The 11,422-nt window shown below is 55.2% G+C and overlaps 1 protein-coding gene across 4 annotated transcripts; it reads left to right on the forward strand.

Moving 5' to 3' along the window:
* The first annotated feature begins 621 nt into the window (after positions 1-621).
* On the forward strand, positions 622-8,742 carry RHBDD2 (rhomboid domain containing 2). 4 transcript variants are annotated; one of them, XM_043915012.1, is made up of 6 exons: positions 751-891; positions 2,534-2,658; positions 2,762-2,924; positions 2,997-3,404; positions 4,719-4,869; positions 7,791-8,742. In XM_043915012.1, the coding sequence occupies exons 4-6, from the start codon at positions 3,242-3,244 to the stop codon at positions 8,146-8,148; spliced, it is 672 nt and encodes a 223-aa protein (XP_043770947.1). In that variant the 5' UTR covers positions 751-891; positions 2,534-2,658; positions 2,762-2,924; positions 2,997-3,241; the 3' UTR covers positions 8,149-8,742. The 4 variants fall into 4 exon arrangements, with proteins under 4 accessions (XP_043770945.1, XP_043770947.1, XP_043770949.1 ...); XM_043915014.1 differs by lacking the exon at positions 2,762-2,924; XM_043915013.1 differs by lacking the exon at positions 751-891 and having other exon boundaries at positions 2,539-2,658; positions 2,758-2,924.
* The last annotated feature ends 2,680 nt before the right edge of the window (positions 8,743-11,422 follow it).

An 11,422-nucleotide genomic window follows, 5' to 3' on the forward strand; every position in this document is an offset into this window, starting at 1 on the left:
CTGTCTCAATGCATATGAATTTGAGCAAACTCCGGGAGACAGTGAAGGACAAGGAAGCCTGGCGTGCTGCAATACACGGGGTCGCAGAGTCAGTCAGGGTCGGATACAATTTAGCAACTGAAGAACACTTCAGGGCCTTCCGTGGAATTCCTCCTTCCTCTCCTACCCTGTTTTTTTAATCCAGGCACCAAAACCTGCCTTTGCCAGTAGCCAATTCCAGGCCATAGCAACGGCAGGAACCTGAGTTCTAATTGTGTTTGCCATCTAACTGCATCACCCAAACCCTAGTGTCGCCACTGGTATTAATGAAGGTAAACACAGATAAGGGAGGCTGTGTGTGTGAGAGAGAGAGAGAAAAAGATCGAAGGCTCTGTAAACTGCAAGGCACAATACTCATTAGGTAGCTAGAGCTGAGATGATGAAATCCAAAATTCGAGCCGCCCCGCCCGGAGCCCCCCAAGCGGCTCCCGACTCCTAGCCGGTCCCGAGGATGCTGCAGCCAGCGATCACAGGCTGGACTCCTTCCGGCCTACGCTCGTGGGAGGCGTGCCAGCGCGAGTTACCGGATTGGGTAACTCCGCACGGGGCGGGGCCTCTGGGAGGCGGGGCTTCCGGCCACCATCTCCGCTGTTGCCACGGGTGACAGCCGCAGGGAGGCGGAAGGAGCCGAGGACCAGCCAGAGCTGCGTAGGTGAGCGGGAGTCTTGGCGGCCATGGCGGTCTCGGAGCCGGGGTACCGGAGCTGGTCCTTGTGGCCCGAGGTGCCATCCGCCACCTTCTTCACCGCGCTGCTCTCGCTGCTGGTATCCGGGCCCCGTCTGTTCCTGCTGCAGCAGCCCCTGGCGCCCTCGGGTCTCTCGCTGCGATCCGAGGCCCTGCGCAACTGGCAAGGTGAGCAGGGCGGGGCCGGGTCCCGGGTGCCAGTCCTTTTTCCTCCGATCTCGCCAGGCCCTGGGCTCCGGCCTCCCAGAACCCACGCCACCCCATCTCCGTCCGCCTCATTCTCCCCACCTGGAGGACCAGCCCCATATTCCACGTCTTTGTGCAGAGCCCCGTCTTGGTCATCCCTGTAACCCTTCCCTACCCAGATGTGTTCCCGTCCCTGTCGCCATCGTACTGGTCAAGGCTCCCATATCCATTCGTAGCAATGGCTTCATTCACCCCTGCTTGCTCGCCGAGGAGGATTTTTCTCTCCCTTGTCACATTCACACCGACGTCTGCTTTAAGGGCCCAACCCCCTACTGGAAACAAAAAAAAAATTTTTTTTTTCCACCTTCTCAAGACACTTGAGCTGTATCTGTGGCCACCTCTGTAAGCATCCTGGCCTCCTGGGGTTTAGAATTTCTTCTGCATCTTCGTTTTTATCTTAATCCTGACTCCGATTCCCAGCTTATAGAGAGAGCGGGGTGTCTTGTACTTTTGGGAGAGGTGTTGGTTTTCTCAGGGAGATGGAGAGATTTTGCAGACCAATTAAGTATAAATATCTGCTCATAAAAGATGTTCTTAGCCTCTGTTTCTTCCCCATTCTTTTTTGGGGAGGAAAATGAGAGATTTGTATGACTTTTGTTGTTTTGCAAAGGACTTTCACATGCATTAATCTCTTTTAATTCTCACGGTGATCCCATGACGTATTATTACTGTAGGCTTTATTGCCCATGAGCTTTATTGTTGTCCATTCTTTAGCTGAAACTGAGGCTTAATGCGAAGACTCACAGAGCTATTGAGTCATACAATTGACACAGGAACCCAGATTGTTCTTTGCATCGTTTGACATTTTGGAACTGGAACCTTGGGCTTTCTAATCCCCCAGTTATATAGAATTGCTTCTAGAATCTTCACATGTACCCTTGGGATTTCAGTGTTGGAAGTACTCAACAAGTAATGATGGTACTCTTCAGATAACGAAGCCTTACCGAGATGGCCTGACTGAGGTATATGGTTCTTAGCCTGCCTCCCTGCTCAAATCTAAAAGTGGTCCCCCTCACCCTCACCCTGGATCACATAGCACGTCTGTCTTCAGAGACAGATACAAAATGCCAGCCTAAACTGAGCTCCCTTTTTTTTTTTCCTTTACTTTGCGGCTTCCCTTGAGTGTGGGATTCATGGACAATGTGAGTATTAGACACGTAAGAGACCTTTGAGGGCCTCAAGTATATCCATTTTATTTTACGATAAGAACCACTGAAGCCGACAGGGCCCTGTATCTGGACTGAACTCAGCCAGTCTAGATGTGACAGAGCCAAGACCTTTAGACTTCCAAATCCAATGTTCCTGCCACTTCACTGATCACCCCCCTCCTTCAGTTTAGTGTTTTTGCCTGCAGGGATGTAAAAATACAGAAGCGAGGACTGCTTTTAGAAAAATAAAAGATTCTTTGCTATCTTATTGCATATCAAACATCACTCTACCTCTAAGACTGGATAAGCACTTGCAAGAAAGACTTCTGAGTTCTGTATCTACATTCTTAGTGATAGTTTTCTCATCTTTACAGGTGCACAATAATTCATGGTCCCTTTTTTCTTCCTCTGAACAGCCACTATGGAAGGAGAGGTCAGGATTACAGCCGAGGAGACGGGCACAAAGAGTGTTAAGTGACACCCACTCAATCCACCTGAAGCTGTTACAATTAATTAACCCTCAAACTGCCCGGTGAGATAGGTCAGTATTAAAGCCTCAAAGAGGATTATAAAGCACATTACAAATGATAAGAGACCATCCCATGCTAAAAAGTGTTATTTTTCTTCCCCCACGTGGAAGCCAGTCACAGATAAGACTTGCTCCAGGTCTGGGAAAGAGCAAAGATTAGACATCCCCGCCTCTACTTAGAGTCCTGGGTCCTTCGCTGTTGCTCCCCTCTGCTTATCCCGCTGGCTCCGGGCTGATTTTCCCTGGCAACGAGAGCCAGCTGCTCCCCGTTTTCCTAGGTGGGTTGTAACCTGGCTTTTCCCTTCTTGGAGCAAGCCACCATCGGGCCTCTAACTCGGTTCCCCCTGCAGTTTACAGGCTGGTGACCTACATCTTTGTCTACGAGAATCCTGTCTCCTTGCTCTGCGGTGCCATCGTCATCTGGCGCTTTGCTGGCAATTTTGAGAGAACCGTGGGCACCGTCCGCCACTGCTTCTTCACCGTGGTCTTCGCCGTCATCTGTGCCATCATCTTCCTGTCGTTTGAAGCCGTGTCATCGCTGTCAAAGCTCGGGGAGGTGGAGGACGCCCGCGGTTTCACCCCCGTGGCTTTCGCCATGCTGGGAGTCAACTGCGTCCGCTCTCGGATGCGGCGGGCCCTGGTGTTCGGCATGGTTGTGCCCTCACTGCTGGTGCCCTGGCTCCTGCTCTGTGCCTCCTGGCTCATTCCCCAGACCTCTTTCCTCAGTAACGTCTGTGGCCTGGGAATAGGGCTAGCATGTATCCTTCCTAGAGAGCTGTTGTAATGATGACATGCCAGAGGGTGAACCACGCTGTAGTAGGTCCTGGGGGTCAGGGCGGGGGGTTCAGGCAGATAGAGCTCACACGTAGGTATTCTGTGTGCCAGCTTCAGATTTGAAAACCATGTGGCCTCAGGCCACTTCCCTTCTTTACACCAGAGTTTTCTCTTCTGGGAGAGATCTCCCTACCTCTTTCCATACAATGGCTTAGCTGCTGCTGCTGCTAAGTCGCTTCAGTCGTGTCCGACTCTGTGCGACCCCATAGACGGCAGCCTACCAGGCTTCGCCATCCCTGGGGTTCTCCAGGCAAGAACACTGGAGTAGGTTGCCATTTCCTTTTCCAGTGCATGAAAGTGAAAGTGAAGCTGCTCAGTCGTGTCCGACTCTTCACGACCCCATGGACTGCAACCTACCAGGCTCCTCCATCCATGGGATTTTCCAAGCAAGAGTACTGGAGTGGGCTGCCATTGCCTTCTCCGGCTCAGCACTACCATTTAATGAAATACTCTGATTTGGTTTTTTCCAAGGTATAAACCCATTTGGCCAATTTTTTGTTATTGGAGGATCCTGAAATACCCATGAGCTAGAGATGTTCCATGAAAGGTATTCCCAGGAAACAGGTTTCTTTGTTTTTGTTTGGCTTAGTCTTTTTCTCAGAAGAGAAAAAAAAATTTTTTTTTTAAGGTAGGCTTTGAACATATGAGTGGTTAAAAACTTAGAATAAGCCTTACATTCCTGGCAATTAGGCTGACTCTTTTTGGCCGTCTCGGCAGTGACGGGCTGACGCAGGTCGGACAACCAGGGTGCCCTCACATCTCTGGGAGCTGGTGACGGTGTGGGGGACCGGCTGCCACAGAGGCCCACGGGAAGCTCACTTGGTCACATCGAGGCAAGGTTCCTTCTACCTGGGACAAAGGACAAGATGTCAGACCTCCCAGAGGGTATTAGACTGGCCGCCTGCTTCATCCCACTTAGAGAAACAGAGGTGCGCGCTGGCTTCTGACAGTGATTACAGGGGCTCGAGAGGCCCAGGAGAGAGGATGGGTGTGTCCAGGGGAAGGTGAGATGTTAGCACCTGCCTGCCTCTCCTATTGCTGCGTTGTGTTCCCTCTGAGGTACAGAGGCTAGAAACTCCAACTCTTGGTTTCCCCTGAGCTTGAAACTGCAGTCCAGAGATGATGGTGGAATAAACCCAGGCCCCCCGTGGAGTCAGCATGGGCTCCTGTGTCCTGGGGCAGCACGTAGCCCCCCTCCCTTTAGCTGTCTCCACTTCTCCTTAATATGCTGACCCCAGACGGCTTCACCTACTGCTTCTCCTTTGACGTCCCAGAGCAAGTCGCAATGAAGCTCGACCAGAAGTTCCCCTTCAGCCTGATGAGGAGGATTTCGATGTTCAAGTACATCTCCGGCTCTTCAGCCGAAAGGAGGGCAGCCCAAAGCCGGAAGTAAGTTCCAGAACGCAGTGCTTGCCTTATTCCTGGAGCAGCTCCAGGGCCTATAAAAGCGCTGCCCCAAGCCTTTTTGGCACCAGTTTCGTGGAGGACAGTTTTTCCACGAACCAGGAATGGGATTGGGGGGGGGCAGTGGGGGATGGTTGTTTCAGGGTATTTCAAGTGATTACATTTTTTGTGCACTTTTATTTTTACTCTCAGATCCACCTCAGATCATCAGATCCCAGAGGTTGGGGTCCTCTGCTGTAGAGGGTGTGACTGGTTTTCAGTGTCCTGGGGAATAGGGAAGAGGGTGTGGGTCGCTTGGGCCTACCCAGCAAAACCTGTGCACAGATTTCTCCTGAGTGCCCTGGATTCTGCCCAGCTGCTTCTAAAGTGGGGACCAAGCAGGAAGGGCATTAGATGGGAGGCGTTCAAAGCCCTTGCACATAATCCTGAGGGCCTTGCGGGAGGGCATCACCAGCCCTCAGCACTGACAAGCGCTCTGTGTGGCTGGGACTGGGCTCTGGCAGGCGACACTGGCAAGAAGTGTGATCCACACGGCCGACTGGCAGGCTTAGGAGGTGGCATGGCCCGAAGCTCAGGGTGTTCTTGGCCACCTGGCAGGAGAAGGTGAAGTTTATTCACTGTTTTCCAATCCAGGTGTGTTAACTCTCAATGGAGCTGTCACGTAGCCTCACTCCCTCCTGTCAGAGAGGAGGCCCAAAGGGGACAAACGTCTTTCTCCAGGTAACACAGAGTCAGAAGTGCCCAATCTAGAGCCCGGGGCTCCTGCTTCTGGCTCCTGCTCACTTCCTGTCACTCCGGCACACACGCTGCCGGCCTCAGGTGGCCTTCACTGGTTTTTGCCGATGCTGAGAGTTCACAATGGAGGTTTCTCTCCCAGAGAAAGGGTTCACTGCAAAGTCAAGATGCTTTGTCAGTGGCTGGTTTCTGCCTTGAGCCAACTGTGGAGTCCATCTTGTCCCCCACACTGGCCTGGAGGCAGGATCTTGGTTGAATCAGGAGCTATTCCTTGTAGTTTATTTTAAGAGGTGGACTCTCAGCCTTCGGCGGCTCAAAGCCCTCTGACCATTTTCTTTTCTCTTTTTTTTTTTGGCCATGCTGTGTGGCTTGTTGGATCTTAACCCCCCACCAGGGATCAAACTCGGGGCTCCCTCAGTGAGAGTGCCAAGTCCTAACCACTGGACCTTGCCAGGGAAGTCCCAGCTCTGACCATTTCTTAAAGGCAAGGACGGGTACCAGGAAAAATAGAAATGCACACTCACTCATTTTATTTCAGGCAAGTAATTCTGGAGTATCAGTGAGTTGGAGGTGTTGACGTTTAGAATTAGCTGTATTTTAGCTTTTTGGAAGGACCCTGATGCTGGGAAAGAGCAAGGGCAGGAGGAAAAGGAGACGACAGATCATAAGATGGTTGGATGGCATTCCCAACTCAATGGACAAGAGTTTGAGCAAGCTCCGGGAGGTGGTGAAGGACAGGGAGGCCTGGTGTGCTGCAGTCCGTGGGGTCGCAAAGAGTCGGACACGACTGAGCGACTGAATAGCAACAACAGTGGGTGGGAGGTGTTTACATTTACAATTAGCTGTATTGTATAGCTTTTTGGTTCTTAATTGCTGTTCTCACAGAATCTAGAGAGAGCTTCAGTTCTAAGTTCAGTTCAGAGAGAACTTAGTTCAGTTCAGAGAGAACTTAGGAGTCCTCATTTGCAAACTCCTCAGCCACGTTTCAAGAAGGAAGCCCCTCTAAGACAGCTGACGATGTTGACCCCTGGCGGCTGGGGCCTCGCTCTACGAGGCAGCCCCCAGTGAGGACGGTCTTGCACGCTGGATCACACTCACTTCTCTTTAACTGTGACACCCGTGGTGCCCAGTGATCCTGCTTCCCCATAACGTGCAGACCTGGCTGGGGATATGGTGACCCACACGGCATAGTGTCCCAGCCCGTGTCACCCTGGCCTGTTGCAGGCACCCAGAACAGACATGATATTTCTGATGACCCAACAACAGGACACGGGCAGTGCTGATGCATGTGTTGGTTTTGGCATCAGTCCTGGCTGCCTGGACAGCTTTGTCTCCCTTGGAGGCTCTTATCAAGCTTCTTATAGGCCAGAGCCTCTGCATTTTTAAAATTCCGGAATTGCTGCTAAGTGTCTGTGTCTGTACTTCAGTTGATTTATAAGCTTAGGTTTGGACTGAAATGTATCAAGGTTTAATCGTTACCTAACACAGGTGTCAGTGGTGTTGACATTTGTTCTTCGTATTGAGAAATCTCTGCAAAAGGTCACAGGCTAAATCCCTTAGAAGGTGTCCCCCTTCATGGCCCCAGCCACCTGTGTCTGTGGTGGGGTCTTTGACCTCGGCACAGACAGCTCCCCGCATCTATCACATCCGTTCCTGCCTGCCAGGACTTTGAGCTATAAGCCTTCTTTCCTGCCGTCATGGGTAGACCATCTGCCAGCAGACAAGGCCTGGGCCCGAGTCCTGTGTTACCCCGTTGGAGCCCTCCCCTCCGACCTCCCACAGAAGTGGACCCGTTCTCTTTGGTTGATCGCTCGGCCAGCCACGGAAGACACGAACTACTGTGATCCCATCCCCAAGTCCATCTGACTTGCAGACTGCCCTTATACCTCAAGGGGACTTAGGCATGGGCCCGACCGCCCCTCATCCTGCTGGCTTACTGCAGGGCCGTGAGTAGGCCCTGCCCGCTCTGGGCATCTGTTTTCTGTTCATTTGAGATGACTCTTTCTCCCCGTGTGGCACTCTTACAGCTGGTTACAGGAAACCCGTCCACAGCATGTTGTAATAGAAGGCAGTGCAGCGAGCCCAGCCTTTTCTCCTGCAGATCCAGTCGGGGTGCTGTGTTCCCCGGCATGACTAGCTCAGCACGCGTCTTCTCTCTTGTTCCTTTCCAGGCCGAACCCTGTGCCCGGCTCCTACCCCACACAGAGTGGCCACCCTCACCTGACCCCGAACCACCCTGCCGCCCAGATGCAGCACGCCAGTGGCCAGAAACTGGCCTCCTGGCCATCGTGTGCTCCTGGGCACATGCCCAGCCTGCCTCCGTACCAGCCTGCCTCCGGCCTGTGCTACGTGCAGAATCATTTTGGCACAACCCCCAACTCCTCTGGTGTCTACCCAGCTTCTGCGGGTGCCTCCCTGGGAGTCCAGCCCCCCGCCCCCCTCAACTGCCCTGGCACCGTGTATTCCGGGGCCCTGGCCACTCCAGCCGCCACAGGCTCCAAGGAGTGCTCAAGGGTCCTGATGCCCTGAGTGTTTCCAGGGACGCGGTCTCCCCTCTTGGCCTTCTCAAAAAGGGCCTCTCTGAGCTGAGATTTTCTTGACACGAAGTTATTTATTGGACACCTCTATGTGCCACGCTCTGTGTTGAGTATTTTGATATGTGTTCCTGTTCAGTCTCCTTTATCCTCATGACAGCTTCGTGAAGTACAGTGGTCCCCACTTCCCAGATGCAGAAAGCAGGGCGCCCAGTGAGGACGCGTGGCTCTCGTGGCACAGCTGGGGGCGCTTGGCTTCAGGCCCAGGCCCCTCCCACCCACTTCCCCCCGACAAAGAAGCCCCGGAGCAGGGGGATCGGTTGCCAGTGGCTCCCCCCAGCTCTCGGTTCCTTCCTGTCCTTGCGCACAGCTCCCTTGGTTACCCCGTGTCTGTGTGTCCGTGCGTCCGTGTGTGCCCTCGGGAGCGCCCTGTTGGTGTGCTGGCCGGTCCCAGGGCCTGTGCAGTGACGCCCCCACCACCCAGACTTCTGCCCCAGGGCTGGTGAGACGGGCCTGCGTGCGCCCCAGCCGGATGCTGACGGTCCGTTGCGTTGGTTACATTTGTATAAAGAAACTGCCTCCAACCTGCCCCTGGCGTGCTGTGTCTTTATGATCAGGGAATACAGAGGACAGCAAAGAGAACCACAGCCAGGTCCAGTCGGGCAGACAACTCCCCAGTGGGGATATGAAATGGGGCGGGAGATACGTGGCTCCCTGGAGAGCTGAGAGGGCAAACGGGAAGGTTTGGCGACCCTGAGATGGGTGGACAGCAGGGAGCCACTGTGGCGGTCCCCGCGCTCCAGGCTGGGTCACCATGAAAAGGGCTGCCTGGCGGGACTTTACACAGAGGAGAGACGTGGGCACCGGCGGCGACGCTGTCAGAAGCAAGAGGCAGGGAGGAGAGCCCCGCCCTCTCTGCCTGTCTCATGATCTCCCAGCAGGAGCTCCCGTGGGCTAAATTAACCCGGAAGCTGTTGGCAAGTGAGCCCAGAAAGTGTAGTTTGCAGGGATCAGCTCCCCGCCCCAACCCCTCCAGGCAGGGCAGGACAGGACAGAAAGTGATGGAGCCAATGGGCACCTGGTTGGGCCGGCGGAGCTCACAGCTTCTGATCAGCTGTCGGCTGGACTCATGGTGGGCTCACGTTGAGGAAACACTTCTGGTGCGGGTGTCCTCACCAACACCGTAACATGTGGCCTTCATGCATTCCTGGAGCTGGATGGCCCCCTTGGGCTGGCTTTATGGAGAGGCCCTGGGAATCAGAGGTGGGTAAGACACACCCACAGACCCGCAGCAAAGGCCAGGGCAGTGAATGGCCTGCACTGGCCGGGGAGTGGGGATGAAGCCAGAGAGTGGCTCCCAAGCCCGATTGTGAACAGGATTCACCCGCCAAGGAGTCCAGACTGCGGCTGAGACTTGCCTGCAGTCTCGGAGCCTGACATCTCCAACCACGCCGGCACCTTTCCCCTAGGGTCACTCGGTGAGGGCAGGCTGCTGTGTGTCCCTTGGTCACAGTCCCTCCACTCCAGACTCCAGTCCCAGGCCTGTGCCCAGAAGCAGGTGAGGCGGCCACTACCTTCAGTGTGCTACCATCGCCTCCTTCGTATCTGGCCCTCCTGCTTGGATCGGCCAGAGCTGTGGAGGCCGGCGGCCTGCCTCGTGGACGGCCAGGCTCAAGGACCCTCAGGCGACCGAGTAGCAGGGCTGTAGGGTCGTCTGAGGTCACTCTGTCCCAGCATCTCCTCTGCCACTGGTTTCCCGAACCAGCTTCCAGGGAGGCGGGGTGAGTCTGGCAGAGCAGCCGACAGCAGCCCAGCCTTGGACCTCTGCTGCAACCGCCGCTCTGAAATCGGTTCTTCGTCTGTTTGTTCCCCTGGGCTTTGCTTGGGCCGCAGCAGGCAGCCTGGACCAGAGCGGGGGCATTTGTAGACGGGATCCCAAAGCCCTCCCCCACTTGCCTGTTGAATCATCCACGTGCAGCCGCTTCCGTGCGTGTGTGCCAAGCCTCAGGCTGGGCCTGGAGACAAGACAGAGGTGAGCTCCATGAGGGCGGAAAACCCCCAACCCCGGCTGACACACAGTGAAGATCTGTTGACCAAGTAAATGAACTGGGACACCCCACCCTGGGGGAGCTCAATCTGGGAGTGGGGGGAGTAGACGATTGAAAAATTGTAATTCAATGATGCTGTTCAGGCGTCAGAAGAGGCCCCCAGACCAGCCTGGAGATCTGGGGGTGAGTCGGACACGGACCACACATCCTTCCATGGGGGCGGGGGTGGCTCTGGAGGGAGGGAAAGGGGAAAGCCCTAACCAGGTCCTCCAGCTATTGTTAGGCAAATGAAGAAGACAGACCACCAGACAAAGGGATGGCCATTGTTCCCCCACATGATAGAAACCGCTGTCCTATCCCCAGGTCAGGGCGGACCACTGATAGCCAGAGAAGCTTCCAGACGTCCTCCAGTTCCCCCTCTTCGTCAGCAGGGGGCAGCAGAGAAACAGCCCCTTGGCCGCCTCTGAAATCTTACCCAGGGCTGGTGCTGGGACTACCGGAGAAAGAGGATGTGTGCATCGGTCCTCCGAGGAGGCCCCCTCTGGGGTGGGGCCGGGGATCCTGCTCTGTGCACAAATGTGACCCAAGATAAGGGCTGGGAGAGAGGCATGGACGCCCAGCTCCGAGAGGCCTGGCTGCTTCAGACGCCTGCTGGTTCATTCCTTCATTTAACAAGCGCTTTGCGAGCAACTAGAGCTCCAGGCCTGTGCTCGACTCTGGGGACACGAAGAAGGAAAAGAAGGAGCCCAGCCTTCAGCGCGCTCAGTCCGTTGCGGGAGACGTGTTCTGTGGAGCGGGAGAAGAGCCAGGTGCAGAGGCGAGGGGGGCCCACCTGGCCAGGATGGGGTGGGGCGGGGGAGGGCATCGGAGGGGAGTTAACCAGTGTGAGCAGAGATGGGGAGGCGGGGAGGTAGGCAGGGCAGAGGCTGTGTGCAGCTCGGGAAGAGCTGGAAGTGCTGGGTGCCCAGCCTGACCCCGAGTCACAGCAAGTGAGTGGCCAAGCGTGTGCACACAGCTCTCCCACCTGGAGTTCAGTGCTCTTGCCCTGCCGGAAGGCGTCTGCCCGCCCGCAGGTGGAAGGGTGCGGGAGGGCCCAGGGTGGGGTTGGAAAGTCCTGTAGGATGAGGTTCCCCCCGAGTGAGGAACGAGGGGATGGAAGAGGATGGAGTTGGCTCCTGAGACCTGCAGGGCCCCTCCCCGGGCCTGCATCCCAGGGTGCCC

Source organism: Cervus elaphus, chromosome 10, assembly GCF_910594005.1.
Source record: "Cervus elaphus chromosome 10, mCerEla1.1, whole genome shotgun sequence".
NCBI lineage: Eukaryota > Metazoa > Chordata > Mammalia > Artiodactyla > Cervidae > Cervus > Cervus elaphus.

Excerpts from the sequence above, each read along its gene's own strand:
- RHBDD2 (XM_043915010.1), top strand. The coding sequence starts at position 714 with ATGGCGGTCTCGGAGCCGGGGTACCGGAGCTGGTCCTTGTGGCCCGAG. Across the intron at positions 892-2,996 it reads GGCCCTGCGCAACTGGCAAG|TTTACAGGCTGGTGACCTAC; the intron begins GTGAGCAGGGCG and ends TTCCCCCTGCAG. Across the intron at positions 3,405-4,718 it reads CCTGGGAATAGGGCTAGCAT|ACGGCTTCACCTACTGCTTC; the intron begins GTATCCTTCCTA and ends TGCTGACCCCAG.